This window comes from Lithobates pipiens, unplaced genomic scaffold (assembly GCF_037356315.1).
Source record: "Lithobates pipiens isolate NorthernLeopardFrog02 unplaced genomic scaffold, aLitPip1_a1.2 Scaffold_16, whole genome shotgun sequence".
Classification (NCBI taxonomy): domain Eukaryota; kingdom Metazoa; phylum Chordata; class Amphibia; order Anura; family Ranidae; genus Lithobates; species Lithobates pipiens.
The window spans coordinates 527,648,358-527,669,255 of NW_027507748.1; the positions used below are offsets into that span (position 1 = coordinate 527,648,358).

At 44.9% G+C, this 20,898-nt stretch overlaps 1 protein-coding gene and 1 non-coding gene across 2 annotated transcripts; one reads left to right on the plus strand and one right to left on the minus strand.

The window, feature by feature from the left end:
* Positions 1-9,509: 9,509 nt before the first annotated feature.
* KBTBD7 (kelch repeat and BTB domain containing 7) lies at positions 9,510-11,983 on the minus strand. The gene has a single exon (XM_077483172.1). The coding sequence runs from the start codon at positions 11,847-11,849 to the stop codon at positions 9,930-9,932; it is 1,920 nt and encodes a 639-aa protein (XP_077339298.1). The 5' UTR covers positions 11,850-11,983; the 3' UTR covers positions 9,510-9,929.
* Positions 11,984-16,702: 4,719 nt separating this feature from the next.
* Positions 16,703-16,774, plus strand: TRNAN-AUU (transfer RNA asparagine (anticodon AUU)). Its single transcript has one exon. It is a non-coding gene; the product is annotated as a tRNA-Asn (tRNA).
* The last annotated feature ends 4,124 nt before the right edge of the window (positions 16,775-20,898 follow it).

A 20,898-nucleotide genomic window follows, 5' to 3' on the forward strand; every position in this document is an offset into this window, starting at 1 on the left:
AAATGTATCACTCAATATCTGGTGCAATTGTGCATGGTAGCAAATCAGCTTCTAACTTCAGCTTGTTCAATTAAGCTTTAACAATACAAAATGGAAGATGATTGGTTTCTATGCAGAGCTGCACCAGATTGTGCAATCTCCAGTTTTAGTAAATAACCCTCTTCGTTTTGCTCAAAACACACTCATATCATAGAAATATAAATTTTATGAGTTACTCAAAAGGGATGGGATTCGTTTTTAAACCAGCATTACCAATGCCGCAGACCCATCTCTGTATTTTTGCACCTGAGGAAACACAGAACTACCTACCTACATATATATATATATATATATATGTATGTATATATGAATTAAAAAAAAATGTGGAGTAGCAAACAGGTTTCTTATATTATATTATATATATATATATACATATACATACACACACACACACACACACACACACACACACACACACCATCAACTATAAGTTCTATTTTTTTTATAACCTGTAAAGTTAGTTGTCCAGAAAAGTAGAAAGAAAATAAGATTTAAAAAAAAAAAAAATGCATTTTACGTTTAGAGGAAACACTTCTTTGGAGCACTGCAGAATGTAAAAAGGATACTGAATAGCGAAGAATCACATATTTAACCACTTGCTTACTGGGCACTTAAACCCCCCTCCTGCCCAGACCAATTTTCAGCTTTCAGCGCTGATGCACTTTGAATGACAATTGCGCGGCCATACAACACTGTACCCAAATGAAATTTTTATCATTTTTTTCCCCACAAATAGAGCTTTCTTTTGGTGGTATTTAATTATAGCTGGGAGTTTTATTTTATATATGCAAAATAAAAAAAAATAAAAAAATCATGTTTAATAGTTTATTATAAAATTTTGCAAACAGGTCATTTTTATGCTTCATTGAAATGCGCTGATGAGGCGGCACTGATAGGCTGCACTGGTGGGCACTGATAGGCACGTATAAGGCAGCACTGATGGGCACAGATAAGGCAGCACTGATGGGCACAGATAAGGTGGCACTGATGGGCACAGATAAGATGGCACGGATGGGTGGCATGGATAGATGGGACTGAAGGGGCACTGCTGGGCACTGGTAGATGACACTGATGGGCACGGATATGTGGCATATGAGGTGCAGCACTGTTGTTGAGGCAGATTGTGGGCACTGATGGGTGGCACTATGGGCACTAAGGGGTGGTACTGATGGGTGGCACTTTTACTATATGTATGTTGCACTGGCAGGGGGCAGGTGGACACTGATGACTTGGCCGTGATCGGGACTGAAGTCCCTCTCACGGCCGCCAGTGAGCGGCTGTTTTTTTTCTCCCCGCGCTGTCAGCGTGAGGAGGAAAATAGCCGATTACCGGCTCTGTTATGATCACATGATCAGCTGTCATTGGCTGACAGCTGATCACGTGGTAAGGGGTCGGGATCGACCCCTTGCTTCGATCCGTGATCAGGCGATTCTCATAGACAGAGCGCCTCAGGGGGTGCGCAGGCCGCTCGTGCACGGGACGACGTCAATAGACGTCGTCCCGGCAAAGCAGGTCTGCGCTGTAGCCGTCATTCGGCTATAGCGTGGATCTCAAGCGGTTAAACCCAAATTCTAGGATTTACGAAAGGGTACAACTTAATTCTGGGGGGGGGGGGGGGGTACAGGAACAGGCATTATTAGCCCTATTTCCCCTGCTCCAGTGCTGCCCTCCTCTCTTCAAATCTCTGGTCTCTGGGCGGGGGTTTCCTCGCTGTCATATACAGTACAATCAGTAGCTGACCAAAGAGCCTGAAGAAAACCGGTTGCACTGCCAGAGCAAGAAATAAGGTAATTTGTCCTATTCTGACACCCCAGACATAACAAATATTGAGCCCTGGCACTTTCTAATTCCAGGAGTTGGGCTTTAGGCCCAATTCACACCAATGCAGGTTGCAGTTTGCATTTTTCAATACACGCTTGTGATCCATTGAAGTCTATGGAACCAAAAACCAGAACAAAAATCCCTGGCCCTTCCCATAAAATGCAGAGATGTGAACTACATCCATAGGAAACCATGAAAAATGTACTTTAGTGTTTCTGCAAAACTAAATATGCACTAAAAAAATGCATAGGTGTGGACCAGGCCTTAAAGAAAACCTATATTGTGAGAAATATGGCTCAGTATAACGGCCAGGGAACTAGAAGGATCAACAATAGTTTCAGTACCCCCCTCTATGCCAGTTTGCTATATAATAGATAAAACAGGCAGTTACAATACTTGCCATTATTTTATGTTTTCTGTGTTCACATTGGGAAGGTTTCCCATTTTTGTGGACAGCAATAAAAAAGAAAAAACCCAACACAAAAAACAGACAGGATATTGAAAACCTTTCAGGGGACAGAGGTGAGCGTGCTCAGAAATACAGAGATAAGCTACAGCAGGGGTGCCCAACCAGTGGCCCTTTGATGTGGCCCGCGACCTCCTGCTCTGGGATGGCGGGTTGGCAAGCCCAGATTGTAGGTTGTCTACCCACCATGCCAGAGCATCAGTGTTGTGAATGAAGCCAGTGGTAGAGGAAGCAAGCAGCTGCGGAGCAGAGCCGCATAAGCCAATGCTTCTTGTATAGCACCGGCTCCTGTCATAGGTGGAGTGATACCAAATGCACTCTGCTTGAGACAGCAAGTTTATTACTAAAATCACAGTGTATATATGGATATATCTGTTCTGCAGTGGTTACTGGGCTGCTTTTAAAGTGATCCGCAGGTGTAGCACAGTGTACCTGTGGCTTACCTGCACTGAGCCATAGACTTCTGGTTTTAGTTTTACCTGTGGGTTTGGTGCGCTTTCAGAAAGTGCACCACACCTGCAGGATATGATAGAATTCTATGGCAAAGTACAGCTAACCTGCAGGAAAGCCACCGCAGACCATCAGTGTAAAAGTAGCCTTAGGCCCCTTTAACATGATCTGTCTGACCCAAACACTCCATTCACCTCTATGGAGCGGCAGATGTAAACAGACTCGTGTCCATTTACACCTGCCTCCTTCCAATCCGCTAAAAAAAAACGGAAAGTGGATCCGTCCCCTTCTATTTGATCAGATGAGAGGGCCAATAGAGTAGAGTGGGCTGTGTCCGTTTTGCATACGCAGAGCGGACGCAGACCTGTCATCTGCTCATTGTGGCCCACGACTGGTTATTAAGTCACTTAAGTGGCCCTTGCTCTTCAAAAGGTTGGGCACCCCTGACCTACAGCAATCTAGATATAGTAGATTGCTTCACGTGTGCATCACTAGTCAAGCTAGCCACATGCAGAACAGCGCTGGATCCTGGTGATGACAGGTAAACTATCTACAGTTATCTCTAAGCTTACACACAGCTTGATTTTTTAAATGTATTTTTTTAAAGAAAACCTTCACTTGGCCATCAGTCAAGTATTACAACCCCATTCTGTTCGCCTGCTATGCAGATTAATAAAAAAAAAAAAACACAAGAACATCTTCTATATATCTTGTCAATAGCAGACTGCAAGATCTCGGTTTGAGCGTTATTTTGGAGACTGGACAGGAGAAGGGGAACAAGCAGTCAGGGGCTAAAAGGAATATTTGCGGAAAATAAAACACAAGAAATTTCTTGCTGGAGTACTCTACATATGTAGATATCTAATGCCCACGTCAGTCTGACAGACTCTGCTTACTGTACATCCAAAATATTAGTCTTGGTAAGACTAACCCTCTGGAACATTTCAAAGGATTAGATCTTAAAGTGGATGTAAACCCGGTATTTAAAATTTGAGCTGGGCACATATATCTGTAGTGTTTGTTTACTTATCTTTCTCCAAAGGTCCAAGTCCTGTGTCTTTCTGCTGCTCTGTTCCTCTGTTTTCATGATAACTTCCGACAAGTACTCTGACACAGGAGATAAAAGCAGCTTTAAATTTGTGTTGGGGTGGGTGCTATAACTAGATTAGCAGAGAGCTGGTCTATTCACAGCACAGCTCTGCACATTCCCTTCTTCTTTCCATCCTCTGACAATGTGGAAGGGGGGGGGGGTGTTCCTTTCCTCCAGTCAGCTGTGACAATGTATGCCAAGACTTCTCTCCCACAGTTGAAACAGGAAGAAAGAAATCGAACACCATGTGCACTTTCTAAACAGTATATAAAAGATGAAGACAGCTGATATACATGTAAAACCTATGTAGGGAGATTTGTTTCCTCTCTGTGTATCATCTGAGGCTATTAGCTTCACTGGGTATAGGAGAGGGTTTATATCCACTTTAAGCTGACCACACGCAGATTTTATTTTTTTGCTCATCCTGTGGGCTGAATTAAAAAATCTAGCAGATTCATCACCCATCCATGCTCTACAGTGCAGATTGACTAATCTCCTACTGCGACTGTTGTATTTTGAAAGCTGGCCACATAGAATTGGGGACTCACTGACTATTCATGCTCGTCTCTTTTTGCCAGATATGTATTCAATTAACCACTTCTGGACCGCCCACTGTATATATACACACGTGATTTAGAGCTGCACAATTAATCGCCAAGAATCGTTATTGCGATCTCGACTAGAGTGTTTCACAATTCTTTCTATGCAAAGAATTCTCTCTGCTCTCCTGAAGCCGCAGCCCTCAAAAGAAAATGACTTAGAACCCCCAAACATATTTTTAGTAGACACCCTAGAGAATAAAATGGTGGTTGTTGCAATATTTTATGTCACACTGTATTTGCGCAGCAGTCTTTCAAATGCAATTTTTTTTTTTTTGAAAAAATTACTTTAATGAATAACGAAAAAATAAATAAAAATAAAACACTAACCAGTAAAGTTAGCCCATTTTTTTTTATTTATTTTTTTTGTATAATGTGAAAGATATTAGGTAGCAATAATAGTGATGTTTTTATTCTAAGCAGAAAAAAAATGCGATTCTCATTTTGGCCAGAATTGTGCAGCTCTAACGTCATTACTTTGATGTTAGCGGCCATAACCCCGGTATATTTTTACACAGTTCCTCTTTCATATAAAAGTGCCCCGGTGGCAGATTTGCCAGAGGATCACAGGAGAGGTGCCCCTCCCGCTGATAGTGGCGAAAACAATCCAAACTTCTGGACTGATGGGCAGGAAGTAGAGTGAGGGCAAGATGGCCCCCACTCAACTCTATGCCCGCAGAGGTGCGGAGCGATGTCAAATGTCACTTTTCCTCTCCGGCCTTAAAGCTACTTTCACACTTTTTACAAGTGCCATAGTGCTAAAAATAGCACCTGTAAAGCGTCTCTCCTGTCCCCCCAAGGGCTTTCACACTGGAGCTGTGCGTAAGCAGGATGCTTAAAAAAAAAAAAAAAAAAAAAAAAAAGTCCTGTAAGCCTGCATACACCTCTCTTAAAAGTGCCCCTGCCCATTGTAATCAATAGGCAATGGTGCTTTTAACCCTTTTCGGCCGAAATTACATTTATATATATTTTTTGGCTTATAAGTGTAAATGTGAGATGAGATCTTTTTGACCCCGATCTCACATTAAAGAGGCCCTGTCCTGCTTATTTCTATTACAAGGGATGATTCCATTTCTTGTAATAGGAAGAACAGTGATTTTTTTTTTTTTTTTAAGGGACAGTGTAAAAATAAAAAGTAAAATAAATAATAAAAAATTAAACTGCCTGTCCCTCAGAGCTTGTGTGCAGAAGTGAACACATACGCAAGTCGCGCCCACATATGTAAACAGTGTTCAAAGCACACGTGAGCTGTTGCCACAAATGTTAGAGCAAGAGCAATAAGTTGTAGCGCTAGACCTCCTCTAACTCTAAACCAGTAACCTGTAAAAAAAAAGTTTAAATTGTCGCTTATGGAGATTTTTAAAGTACTGGAGTTTGTTGCCATTCCATGAGCGTGCGCAATTTTAAAGCATGACATTTTGGGTATCAATATCCTTGCTGCAACATCATCTTTCGCAGTATACAAAAAATTGCGATTGTAAGACCGCTGAGCAAATACGTTGTGACAAAATGTACTGCAATGATCTCCATTTTATTCTCTAGGGTCTCGATAGAAAGGAGATATATCTCTATATCTATCCAAAGTTTGGGGGTTCTAAGTAATTTTATAGCAAAAAAAATACAGAATTTAACTTTGTAAACAACAAATGTCAGAAATAGGCTTGGTCCACTAGAATTCCATGTGTGATTCAACCTAGTAACATTAACCTGAAATATTACATCCATAACTAAAGCTGGCCATACATGGAGCACATTTTGGCCTATTCATAATAAACAGGTCAGCATTCACTCTATGGGTGGCTCTGTCAGCACCCTCTTACCTGACATTGAAGATGCTGGGCCAAATTGTCATACAATCAGCGCTTGCAAATAAAATGCAGGCACTGTTCGGGTAATTTGACAGCGGGTTGCGTCGGCTGTCAAAATGCAATGTATCATCCATTCAAGCTGTGTGTATGACCAGCTTAAATGTTGGGTGTTCATACGAGTGCTCAGACAACAGACACTCCAAAAACCACACTAAATACTTTCGAGGCACAACTGGGCATTTTTGGCCTTAATTTCAGGTTAACACTGAGCTGCGGGAATGAAGCCGAGTAGTTCAGCTGAACTCGCACAATTTCACTCCCGCATTTCAGTACTGATTTCGGCTCTGATTTCAGAGACATCTGCACAGATGTCAATGTAAATCGCAGTCTGAAATCACAAAAATTAGTATAGAAACTACTTTTTGAAATTGGTGCAGGGCCATAAATGCAGCATTGTACCGATTAAGCCGGTGCCACTGCCACCATTTGACATGTCAAATCATACCAATGTGAACCAGGGCTAAAGGACTAATACTGGATAACCTGAATGCTGGGTGCAGCTCCAGCCAGCATTCAGATATCCCCACTCAGAGTCCAGGACGTCATATGACGGCCTTGGGTGGGAAATGGTTAAACCTAACTCCAACTTTTTACACTCATATTTAGGGTGCGGTTTGTGATATGCAACATGGTGCCATGTGCCCCCCTGCAAACACCTCGCTGGTACTGTGTGAATATTGGAAGGCCTGCAAATCTACACAACCAAAGATCAATTTAAAGCAGAAAGTCTGAAAATATTGACTTACTCTCTAGTGATGCAACCTCCACAAGCTCCCTCACGGGCATCTTCTCCGTGGTTCTTTGGCTGTATATATTGGCAGGTGGGGAGGACAATGAATCTCCCATACACGTACATGATAGTTCAATCATTGTGAGCATGAAATGAGCCAAGAAAATGTACCTTTAGTTTTGCTTTAAATAATCTATAACAGCTGAAGTAACCAGTGAATATAAATTAGTGATGTGATGGTACGCACACATATGGAGTGTTACCTTCACATATCACAAAGAGATTAGGGAAACCAATCTTTAGCAAGGTTTAACTACTCACTTTAGAGTATAAAGTCCACGCAAAATGTTATAAAACCCATTTTCTGCTCCATAACACTTCACCCGTTACAGAGTTGGTCTATCCAAAAATTAATGAGCATCAATGCCCTTTTGCCTTTTAAATCTCTCAGGGATCCCACTGGCAAGAGCTCTGCTAAGAATTTAAAAAAAAAAAAAAAATTAAGGCCTCATTCCGCAGGGATGTTTTGCCAACTCCCATAGAAGCTTTTCCTCCTTGCAGCAGCGTTTTCACAGAACAAATTGCTTTACCCTTTTAAAAGTGTATAACGTATTTAAAGGGCATTTACAGGTGTCAAGCACTTGGACATAATTTCATTTAATTGATCAGAATAATTCATTCTGGCCACGGAAATGAATTAACACTCAAGAGCTAAAACGCGCCTAGCGTTAATGCACATTTAGAAGCATCAAGTGTTTTATTTTCCTGCCATAATTTTGCTGCTTCTGGACACACTGGGAGTGCTTTTTTTCTTCCAGTCTCTAATCGCATATGTGTGCATGGGCACATAGGCTAACATGCAGGGGCATTTAGAGGCAGGGGAAAAAAAAAAAAACAACACCAAACACCAGACTTCCCTAGGAGCAGTTGAAAAAAAAACCTCCAGTGTGCACGAGCCGAAACCTTGACGGCTTGTTCGCACCATACGTGCACGAAAAATTATGGACAAACTGCACAGATTTCACTTGCAGAGACATCATTTTTCATTTACGTTTTAGTGAGTTGTTATCCACGCTGACATTAGTTTTCATGCACATAAGTTATGTGCCCTGTTCACACCACTGTTGATGTCATGTCAGTTTTTTTCCCACATGGAAAACTGCATACACGTTGCAGATTCTTGTGCAGGAAAAATCTCGACGTGATACCAGTGTTGTGGTGTGATCAGGGCACATAGAGAACCATTGTTTTTTTTGTGCCCTTGCAGAACTTGTGCAGAAAAACTGCCATCTCTGCACCATGGTGTGAACAAGGTCTGGTGCAGAGACGTCAGTTTTTGTGCACACATTCTGCAAAGGCACAAAAAAAAAAAAAAAACAAACAAAAAAAAAAAAACAAACAAAAAAAAAAAAACAAAAAAAAACACCCCAATGGTTCCCTGCTCACACCACAACACTGATATTATGTGCAGATATTTTTTATGCGCAGGAATCTGCAACGTGTTTTCTGCATGGGGAAAACAAAACAAAAACCTGACAGGATATCAACATTGGTGTAAAGACTAATGCGCATGAAAACCGATGTCAATGTGCATAACAACTTACTGAAACGCGCATAAAAACTGATGTCTCTGCAAGTGAAATCTGCGTGGTTTTCCCATCAGTTTTCATGCCTGTATGGTGTGAATGAAGCCTGAGGGTCCATGAACACTGGGGCTTGGAAAAACAAAACCATCACGCCAGAACTTTTTAGCAGAAAAAACACAAAAACAAAAAAAATACCCTTATATGAAGCATTTAGCGTTTTTTTCTGTCAGAAGACTCCAAACAGGCAAAAGCAGAAAGTTTTTTTCCTGCCTCTGCGCTGAGCTTTAAATATGCCTCTAAACATTCTAAATGTGCATGGATGCATAGGAAAACACTGAGCTGCTTCTACAGGCAAAACTCCCATAGAATCAGCGTTTATACAGTTGGATTTTAAGTCATGAAGAATACAGTAGGGCACAACATACAGGCAGGTACCTAGTCCATGTTGTCCACCAGAAAAAAAAAAAAAAAAAAGGCATGTCTACCCAACATAGTCCAACCATAACTAAAGCAGACCTAGGTATACTCATCTTTTAAGCAGCTCAACCTATTTAGAAAAGTATAAATTCCAGAGACTGGAAGTTTGGGTCAGATGAAATGCAACCAATGAAAGACACCTAATAAATGATTAGTTATTAAATGATCCTTTGATTTTGCATGTTTGTTGATTTACATTAGGTACATAAAAAAGTGAGTATATGACAAAAAGACTTTGTTTTGGTGGTCGTTGGAGGCCATATTAGCCACAACATGTATAATTCTGTCAATCCTTGTTTTTATTGCTATGAAGTTGTAGGACAAATTGTGCTCCCCCCTCTTCCCCCCCCCAAAGAAATGAACATTTTCTAAATTTGTCAAAATAATTTTTAACACTGTTTATCTGAAAAGATTGGGGAAAAAAAAAAACATCAAATTATTTGACAAGCAAAAAAGAACATGTTCAATGTCCTGAAGTGCCCAAAAAAAAAAGACATGACCATATTTTAATGTTAATAATAATCTATACTTCAAAAAAAGTTTTCAATTTTGGTCAAACAATTGTTTCTAATCTAGAACAAAAACGGTCACAGTGTAATGTTTAACAAAGGAAGCAAAGGAAATGTACACAAAACACAGGGCACCCAGTGGGTGATGTAGAGGTTTTTGAGGAAGTGTTACAAGTTATCATTTCAAGTAGTGCAGCATCTCTGCATGTTTTTTCTTTCAGATGCAAATCCTTTAACCCAGCGGCACGTAGGAACTTTGATAGGAAATATAAATATTGCTTCTTCTATTTCCGATTAGAAAGAGTCATCAATATATAACCGTGGTGGCCTTACCACTGCCACCCTTGGCCACTCATCCTCTGAAAACGAGCTGAGGCTGTCTGATTCAGAGTCCAGCTCGCTAAAGCCATCCATCCAATCAGTACTTGACTCACTGCGTACGTCTTCCTCCTCAGTGATGAAGCTTTGTCCTGGCTCCAAGCAAGATGGGTAGACACGGGCAGAAAGGGAAATGAAGCCTGTGTCATAATGAAGAAGACCTAACATGGTGCCGATGTTCACCCAGCGATCATTGGTCAAATCATACTCATGAACAGTCACACGGTTCTTCTTCCACTGAACAATGGTGGTAGTGATAAGCAGAAGTTTGGAACCATGTTTTACAATCTGGTAATTGTTGGTGTTACCTTCAGCGGGTATGGGGCTGATCCGTCGCCACTCTCCCCTGGCTGGATTGTAGGCCTTCACCAAAGGAATGTCACATATGCAGTAGATTTCATCATTGAAGACGCAGGCTTCCTGGAAGTCACATCGCTTTAAAGAGGCACAGTTGAGCCACTGGTTACATGAAGGGTCATAGCACAACATTCTTTTGTTACTGATAGCATACAAATGGTCATTACAGGTCACCAGTTCAAAGGCATAAAAAGAATGAGGCACCGGAGCAACCAGCGCCCACTGATTCCTCTGCACACTGTAGCATTCCACATCTTTGATCTTGGCACCGGTCGATGGGTCACGTCCCCCTACAATATAGACGTAACCATTGAGGTAAGCCACATCCATACCTTCTCGGCACAGCAGCCTTTCTGCTAGGAGTTGCCAGCTGTTCTGGACGGGGCTGTAAACCCAAAGCTGCTTCATAGGTTGAGTAGCCAAGTACAAGTCGTTCTCTGGAGAGACGCATACAGCAGATGAGGTGACTGCTTTGCCGTGCGCTAGGTTGGTCAGTGGAGAAGGCATGGTGTAAATGTCCCCTGAATAAGGGTCATAGCACAAGAAGGGCTCCTTACGGTGACCAAAGAAGATGACCATTTCCTTGGCTATCATGCCGATTCTGCGGAGCGGACTACTCTCCTGGCATGGTAGCATGCAGGTGGCGTGTTTGTCCTCCTTGCCTGGTAGGACAGAGTCCAGATAGTGCAAGCACTGTTTGCGCACCAATGGCTTGGCCCTGAGGCTCTCCAGATACACATGGTCCTTCTCTGTGAAGTGCTGCCAGCGGACACAGGCCAGGACCTCCTGACACCCATCAGCCGCCTCCTTTGGATTGGCCTCCAGCCAACGCAGGGCGGCGTTGCACACCACTCTCTCACTGCCCACGTCCAGGTTGTCCATGCTCAGGACCGCTTTCAGCTGGGCCAAACTCAGCTCGCAAAGTTCCTCCCCAAGGGCGAGCTGCTCAAAGTGGCGTGCCATGAAGGCGAGGGAGCGCAACCTAAGCTCGGGGTGGTCAAAGGCATCGGCAAAGCGGAGGATGCTGGCACAGTTGTGAAGGTCGAGGCGGCGGGCGAGGTAGTTGGCACAGGCTTGCCGTACGTACTCCAGTTGCAGCATGTCGGCAGCGGCATAGAGGCGCTGGACGTTGCCCTCGGTGACGGTGACGCGGCCTGTGTAGCAGTAGTCAATGATCAGGGCCATGGACTCTGGGCTCACGTCATGCAGGGTGACCTCCTGCTGCTTGCTCTCATACAGGCCCCCGGTGAACATGCTCTTGAAGTACGGGCAGGCCGCAGACAGTACATTACGGTTACACAGGAAGCTCCGGCTGCTCTCCGGCTCCTCGGGGCCCCCTCCCAGCACACGGAGGGTGACATCACACAGCAGCTGCGAGTCATAAAACGATTTCAGCTGCGCCAGAAGGGACGAGGCGTGACCCGAGTCCTCCAGAACCTCCGGACCGGAGAACAAGCTCGACACCCCCAGACCAGACATGACACCGAGCGCCTCACTCACACCACTTCCTTCCTGCCGACGCCGGCCGCATGACGTCAGCGCGCAGGTCACATGGCGCTGCCACGGATCAACGGTGTTGTGCCGAGAATGGTTTCCCCGTCGAAATCTGTTCCCCCGGCTCTCGGCTTAGATCGGAACCCCGCCTGTCCAGCCCTCTGCACTGCGGCTCCTCCCACTCTACCCCAATGCAAATCACACTTCTGCCGTCCCGCCCCTGTGCGCGTCCCCTGTACAATATTATTAGTCCATCCACACATTACATATATATATATATATATATTAATATTACAATAGTATTACTCCTTCCATATTATATATATATCTATAGATATATACACATATATATATAGAGAGAGATCTATAGATATATCTATATATATATGGAAGGAGTAATAATATTGTACTATATATATATGTGTGGATGGACTAATACATATAGATATATATTTATGGAAGGAGTAATACTATTGTACCATATATATATATATATATATATATATATATATATATTTATATATATATATATATATATATATGTGTGTGTGTATGGACTAATAATAATTCGGGGTAGAGTGGGAGGAGCCGCAGTGCAGAGGGCTGGAAAGGCGGAGTTCCGATCTGAGCCGAGAGCCAGGGGGAACAGATTTCGATGGGGAAACCATTCTCGGCAGAACACCTGTGAGGGTCACACTCTTCCCCAGGCAGGCATGCTGGACAGAGCAGTGTGCGAATCTCTCCTCTTCTATGGCAGCTGCACCGAGCTGGCTGTCGCCCATGGGAGGACTTCTGTCCCCGCCCACCACCAGCGTGACCTGTCAGTCACCTATCACAATAGCCACAGGAAGTGGCCACAGGTAGTGGGCGGGCCAGCAACAGTAAGACTCCGCCTTCTAGACTCAGGGGGAGGAGATACAGAAGACGCTCTCTGGCTGCTGTCGCTCTCCTGCGGCCAGAGGCGGATTCAGAGCACGGTTGCTAGGCGCGGGGCGGCCATATCAACCAGTTCGGCAATGTTTATTGCTACAACACCGATCACCCCACCGGGCACTTCTCCTCCTCACACGTCACTCACCGATTGAATCAACTTTATTAAACCACGGACAATGCCGAGTGTACAGGTGAGCGACCCGTCATATGATGTAATGGGAGTGACGTATGGGACGTCACGTACGTCACCCTCATCTGACGGGGCACCGCCGCCATCTTTGTTGAAGGCAATAGCCGTTTTAAAATGATAAAATTGAATAAAACGAAATAGATAAATATCTCCGCCCTGTATAAAAGATTCTCCTAATATTTATTGCATCCAATAGGAAACATTCCAGTTTTATCAATATGTAGTATTACAGTCTATAGGATTTCATTATAAGGAAGATATCAGATCATTTCCAGCTCTGCATGATCCCCAAAATCAGATCCATGCTGTGCACAGTGCCTGGCGCAGCCCAGATGATACATTTTGCAGCAGCTGTAAAGTGAAGTTGCTCTCTTGCAGCTTAGCAACACTATGATGTCATAGTGACACTGATGCAAAGGCTTTAAATAGAACAGCAGCAGCTGCAGAGTAGCAGTTGGTCTTTGATCTCAGCTGAGACAGGTGTGTCTGGAAGGAGCTCCAGGTATTTTCTCACTGAATTTCAAAGCTTTCTTTTTCCATATTGGTATTGAGTGTTTATTCAAAACCTTCTATTGATAGCGATCAGCAAGCGCAGATTTCTATCTTTATTTCTTGTAGTAACTAACATTTCTTGTCAGTTACTAATCTTCACAAAAATGAGGAATCAGATCATTGCCGTAATTTTTACTCTACTGTGCACATGGGCAGGAGTACGAGAGGTTACCAAACCCTCTCCAGAAATCTCCATGCCCCTCAAGGAAGAGAACATCAATACTCCGGTGCAGATAGTGGAGGAATTAGGCAAAGGAATTGAACGTGACCCCCCAGAGATTTATATGAAAGAGGAGGAGACTGTACAGTCAATAGGGGGGCCAGGGGAGAGTTCATGCATTTTTAAACCATTCTCATGGTCAGAAAAGCAAAGAGACTCCCAAAAAGAGACAGACATCCACATTCCAGTGAAGTCCAAGATTGAGTCCACAGGGCAGCAAGTGGACGAATTGGACAGAGGAAGGGAAAATTCCCCTCCCGAAATCCAGGGGGTAGAAGAGGAGACAACAGGGGAATTTCCATGGATTTTCAAAATATTCTATCCATGGTTAGTAAAGAAAAAAGTCTCCCAAAAAACCCCAGATACCCACATTCCGGTGGAGGAGTCCAAGATTGAGTCCACGGAGCAGCAAGTGGAGGAGTTGGACAGAAAAACTGAAAATAACCCCCCAGAGATCTACGTGATAGAAGAGGAGACTGTGAAGACAACGAAGAGGCCAGGGGAAATTGCATGGGTTTTTAAAATATTATATCCATGGTTAGGAAAGCAAAAAGCCCCCCAAAAAAAAACAGATACCCACATTACGATGGAGGAGTCCAAGATCAAGTCAACAGAGCAGCAAGTGGAGGACTTGGACAGAAAATTTGAAAATGACCCCACAGAGATCTACGTGATAGAAGAGGAGACTGTGAAGACAACGAAGAGGCCAGGGGAAATTCCATGGGTTTTTAAAATATTATATCCATGGCTAGGAAAGCAAGAAGTCTCCCAAGAAACCCCAAATACCCACATTTCGGTGGAGGAGTCCAAGATCGAGTCCACGGAGCAGCAAGTGGAGGACTTGGACAGAAAAATTGAAAATGACCCCCCAGAGATCTATGTGATAGAAGAGGAGACTGTGAAGACAACGGAGAAGCCAGGGGGAATTCCATGGGTTTTTAAAATATTATATCCATGGTTAGGAAAGCAAAAAGTCTCCCAAGAAACCCCAAATACCCACATTCCGGTGGAGGAGTCCAAGATCGAGTCCACGGAGCAGCAAGTGGAGGACTTGGACAGAAAAATTGAAAATGACCCCCCAGAGATCTATGTGATAGAAGAGGAGACTGTGAAGACAACGGAGAAGCCAGGGGGAATTCCATGGGTTTTTAAAATATTATATCCATGGTTAGGAAAGCAAAAAGTCTCCCAAGAAACCCCAAATACCCACATTCCGGTGGAGAGGTCCAAGATCGAGTCCACGGAGCAGCAAGTGGAGGACTTGGACAGAAAAATTGAAAATGACCCCCCAGAGATCTATGTGATAGAAGAGGAGACTGTGAAGACAACGGAGAAGCCAGGGGGAATTCCATGGGTTTTTAAAATATTATATCCATGGTTAGAAAAGCAAAAAGTCTCCCAAGAAACCCCAAATACCCACATTCTGGTGGAGGAGTCCAAGATCATGTCCACGGAGCAGCAAGTGGATGACTTGGACAAAGGAAGGGAAAATAACCCTCCAGAGATCCAGAAGCTAGTGAAGCAGTTACACAAAAACTCAACAGAGCAGGAAGTGGATGATATGGTAAAAGGAACGGCAAACGGGCCATCAGAATATTGTTAGTCAGAACACTTTAAGGGATTAGTCCTAATGCTGCTGATGATGATGCTCGTACTGCTGCTGGAGACGCTTTTAGCACTGCTGGCGCTGCTCATATCATTCAAGCCGTTCAACCGATTCTTCCCACCATCGAATGACAACATGACCCCACCAACGAGTGGTCACAGCAGCCCAACAACAAGTAGCGATAGCACTTCATCAAGCAACGATAGCACTTCATCGAGTGATTACTTTACCCCACCGACAATGGCGGAAATCAGTTAAGGTCTCATGGATAACATCGTCCGTCAAGTGCCGGTCCCATTAAGCCAGGAAGACATAGGCAGACTCCACCACTCAAGCCGACAATCCTGCCAAGTGCTAGGGGTGGCATTTATGATTACACAGAGACACCGTCACTCAAGCTGACAACCCTGCCATCAAGTGCTAAGGGTGGCATTAATACTGCCACGTCATCTTGCCAGTGTCCAAGTGATCATATCACCCGGCCACCAAGTGATAAAATCATTCCATCATCAGATGAATAAGCTCAGGAAAAACAGAACACTCAGGCGCCTCAAGACCTTTTGGCGTCGTTCAAGGGACAGCGTACTAAATGAATAGATGCCTGCCTTTTGATGGAGAACATCTCTTTGGTGCCTTTAACGCAAACCCTAACCCTATATACAAGTGTGTGTGGGGGGGGGGGGGGGGTGGGTGGCTGACCTATATACAGGTGTGTGGGGGGGTGGGTGGCTGACCTATATACAGGTGGGTGTGGGGGTGGCTGCCATATATGCAGGTTTGTGTGGGGAGGGGGAGGGGCTGACATATATGTATATGCAGCTTTGTGTGTGGGGGGATGGCTGACCTATATACAGGTGTGTGGGGGGCTGACCTAAATACAGGTGTGTGTGGGGGGGGGGGGTGGCTGACCTATATACAGGTGTGTTGGGGGGGGGGGGTGGGTGGCTGCCCTATATGCAGGTGGGTGTGGGGGTGGCTGCCATATATGCAGGTTTGTGTGGGGAGGGGCTGACATATATGTATATGCAGGTTTGTGTGTGGGGGGATGGCTGACCTATATACAGGTGTGTGGGGGGCTGACCTAAATACAGGTGTGTGTGGGGGGGGGGGTGGCTGACCTATATACAGGTGTGTGGGGGTGGTGTGGCTGCCATATATACAGGTGTGTGTGGGGGGTGGCTGCCATATATGCAGGTTTGTGTGCTGGGAGGGGGAGTGGCTGACATATACAGGTAGGTGTGTGTGTGTGTGTGTGTGTGTGTGTGTGTGGGGGCTGACATATATGCAGGTTTGTGTGTGGGGGGGGGGTGGCTGACCTATATACAGGTGTGTGCCTCGCGTTGGTGGTGCAGTGGTGAGCATAGCTGCTTATTCAGCAGCTGACCCGGGTTCGATTCCCGGCCAATGCAATTGCCAAGATGGCTGCCTCGACTGTTAACTGCTTTGTGTCCCCAGGGAGAATTCTAAATCATACAAATCAGAAACATAAGGGGAATACAAAGACGCTGAATTTCAAAAGAGCCAACTTCCCTAAACTACGAACTTTGCTAGAAGGCATAAATTGGGATAAAATCTTAGGAACAAAGAACATGGAGGAAAGATGGGTTTGCTTTAAGAGCATATTAAATAAGTGCATCAGCCAATGCATCCCATTGGGTAATACATTTAAAAGAGCTAACAAAAGTCCTGGATGGCTTATCTCCAAAGTAAAAATGCATATAAAAGCAAAGGAGAAGGCCTTCAAAAAATACAAGGTTGAAGGATCATCATCAGCATTCAGACTTTATAAAGAATAAAGAATGCAACAAGAAATGTAAGATTGCAATAAGGGCGGCTAAGACAGAACGGAGGAGAGTAAAAAATCCCAAGAAATTCTTTAATTATATAAACAGTATCAAAGAGGACAAAACATATTGGTCCCATAAAGAATGAGGAAGCACATCTGGTTACAAAGGATGGGGAGATGGCAAAGGTATTGAATTTATTATTCTCCTCAGTCTTCACAAGGGAATCGGGGGGCTTCAGTAACCAAAACTGCAGTGTTTATCCTCATGACAAATCCACGGTTAACAGAGGACAGAATTAAAATTAGACTTGGGAAACTTAACATTAATAAATCACCAGGACCAGATGGCTTGCACCCGAGGGTACTTAGGGAACTCGGTCAAGTAATTGCCAGACCGTTGTTCCTAATTTTTACTTACAGTCTACTGACTAGAATGGTACCAGCTGACTGGAGAAAAGCCAATGTAGTACCAATATTTAAAAATGGCCCAAAATACATCCCTGGGAATTACAGACCAGTTAGCCTAACATTAATAGTATATAAACTCTTGAAGGGGATGATAAAAAAAGAGGTTTAACCTTAAACTACATAGAGGGTTCTTTACTGCAAGAGCGGTAAGGATTTGGAATTCCCTTCCACAGGTGGTGGTCTCAACGGGGGGCATCGATAGTTTCAAGAAACTATTAGATAAGCACCTAAACGACCGCAACATACAGAGATATACAATGTAATACTGACATATAATCACACACATAGGATGGACTTTTTTCAACCTCTACTACTACTACCATCCCTATATCCCCTAGAATAACCCTCCCTGTAACCCCAATACTACCCCCCCCTATATCCCCAAGAATAACCCACCCTGTAAACCCAATACTAACCCTCCCTATAGCCCCAAGAATAACCCTTCCTGTAACCCCAATACTAACCCCCCTATATCCCCAAGAATAACCCTCCCTGTAACCCCAATACTAACCCTCCCTATAGCCCCAAGAATAACCCTTCCTGTAACCCCAATACTAACCCCCCCTATATCCCCAAGAATAACCCTCCCTGTAACCCAATACTAACCCTCCCTATAGCCCCAAGAATATCCCTCCCTGTAACCCCAATACTATCCCTCCCTGTAACCCTAACATTGCTCTTCCAGTAGCTATTAGGAGAGAGAGAGAAGATAATAATATCTTCTGCAGTCAGCAATGTATTAACTCCTTCAGATCCGCACCATAGCCGAATGACGGCTACAGCGCGGATCTGCTTTGCCGGGAGGGCGTCAATAGATGTCCTCCCCTTAGCAGGCTAGCCACGCCCCCCTGCAGGGTGCACGCTGTGATCACCCGAGTCTTAAGGGGTCGATCCCAACCCCTTACCACGTGATCAGTTGTCAGCCAATGACAGTTGATCATGTGATGTAAACAGAGAATCAGTAAACTTTTTTTTTTTTTTTTCTCACGCTGACAGCGTGAGGAGAAAAAAAAGCCGATCACGACTCCTGTTGAAGAGACATCGGTCCCGATCTGTGAGAGGTGAAACTGCCTCATGTGTGCCCACAGTGCCCACCAATCAGTGCTACCTATTAATGCCCACCAGTGGTGCCTCATCAGTGCCACCTAGAAGTACTGCCTATCAGTGTCGCCTACCAGTGCCCATCACTGCCACCCATCAGTGCCCATCACTGCCACCCATCAGAGCCCATGAGTGCCATCTATTAGTGCTCTACAGTGTCACCTATCAATGCCCTTCAGTGCCACCAATCAGTGCCCACCAGTGCTGCCTATTAGTGCCCATCAATGTCGCCTTATCAGTGACCCCTATTGGTGCCCACTAGTGCAGCCTCATCAGCGTACATCAATGAAGGAGAAAAATTACCTGTTTGCATAATTTATTAACAAAATATGAAACAGTTTTCTATTTTTTTCATTCAGTCTTTTTTAATAATAATAGTAAAAAAAAAAAAAAAAAAAACAGGTGATCAAATATCACCAAAAGGAAGCTCTATTTGTGGGAACAAATTAGAAAAATTCAATTTGAGTACAGTGTTGGATGACCTCACAATTGTCATTCAAAGAGTGACAACGCTAAAAGCTAAAAATTGGTCTGGGCAGGAGGGGGGGGGGGGGGGGTTTAGGTGCCCGGTAAGCAAGAGGTTAAACATAACCACCAAAAACATGGAGTTAGGAAGGCATCCATGAGTAGAGTAGGATCCCCATCATCCAGGTATCGGCAATAGAGGAGGGAAGCAGGAGCCATAGAGAGGCGAAACCCCCAATCTGCGCTGCTTCCTGTCAATATTTGCACTGACCCAATAATAATGTTCCCTGTATCCTCAACACTAGCCTTCCCTGTAACCCTAACAATAACCCTCCCTGTAATCCTAACACTAACCCTCCCTGTAATCCTAACACTAACCCTCCCTGTAATCCTAACACTAACCCTCCCTGTAATCCTAAAACTAACCTTCCCTGTAATCCTAACACTAACCTTCCCTGTAATCCTAATGCCGCGTACACACGTATCAGACTGTCTGGCGGACTGTCCGCCGGACTTTCCGAACAAGGTACCTGCCCACACACGGTACTTTTGCAGCGGACTAGGTATGGCGGACTAAGTCCACTGGACTGTCCGCCGTACTTTTGAAATGAACGGACTCGCCCACACACACGGAGGAAAGTCCACTCATTTTAAGCGCGGCTCCAGGTAGCCGAAAAAATGCCCCCCCCCCCCCCCCAGGTCCATATCAGACCCTTATCCGAGCACGCTACCCGGCTGGCCAGGAAAGGGGGTGGTGACGAGCGAGCCGTGTGCCCTCAACATGGGGGTGCCTTGGGGAAGGGGGGGCCGCGCGGCATAGTGACCGGAGACAGCGACGAGGCAACATCTCCAGAAGAGAAGAACAGAAGAAGAGAAGAGAGAAGAAGGCGGCAGCAGCGACAGAATACCGGGCCACCACTTGTAAAAGAGCTAGAAGGCGGCGAGGTGGCCCGGCAAGAAGAACCGAAGAGGGGGACAAGACCCCCGAATTCAGAAGAAGAGGGCGGCAGCGAAGAAAGCCGGGCTCCTCCGCTAGTAAAAGAGCTAGCAGAAGATAGCGGAGGAGTCCGGCAAGAAGACCCCCGAAGACGGAAGAAGACCCCCGGAGCTGTGCAATAAACTATTTTAACACTTGTGTGTTGTTTTTTTTACATTTTTTTCACAGGTGAATGGGTAGGGGTACATTGTACCCCATACTCATTCACATAGGGTGGGGGGCGGGATCCGGGGGCCCCTTATTAAAGGGGGCTCACGGATTCCAAAAAGCCCCACCTCCCCCGCCAACCAACGGCCAGGGTTGTCGGGAAGAGGCCCTTGTCCTCATCAACATGGGGACAAGGTGTCCCCCCCTCCCCAAGGCACCCCCCATGTTGAGGGCACGCGACCTGGTACGGCTCAGGAGGGGCTCGTCCCCAACTCCTTTCCTGGCCGGCCGGGTAGCGTGCACGGATAAGGGTCTGATATGGACCTAGGGGGGACCCCACGCCGTTTTTTCGGCGTAGGGATTCCCCTTTAAGTCCATACCAGGTAACGGGACCAGCGACGCCTCCTTCACTGGTCCCGGCTACCTGGAGCCGTGCTCAAAATGAGCGGACTTTTCTCCGGGCGGGAAAAGTCAGTTCATTTCAAAAGTACGGCGGACTGGCACACACACGGCTGTACTGTCCGCCGAAATGCGAGTGTGGCGGACAGATTGATGGGCAAAACTCCAAT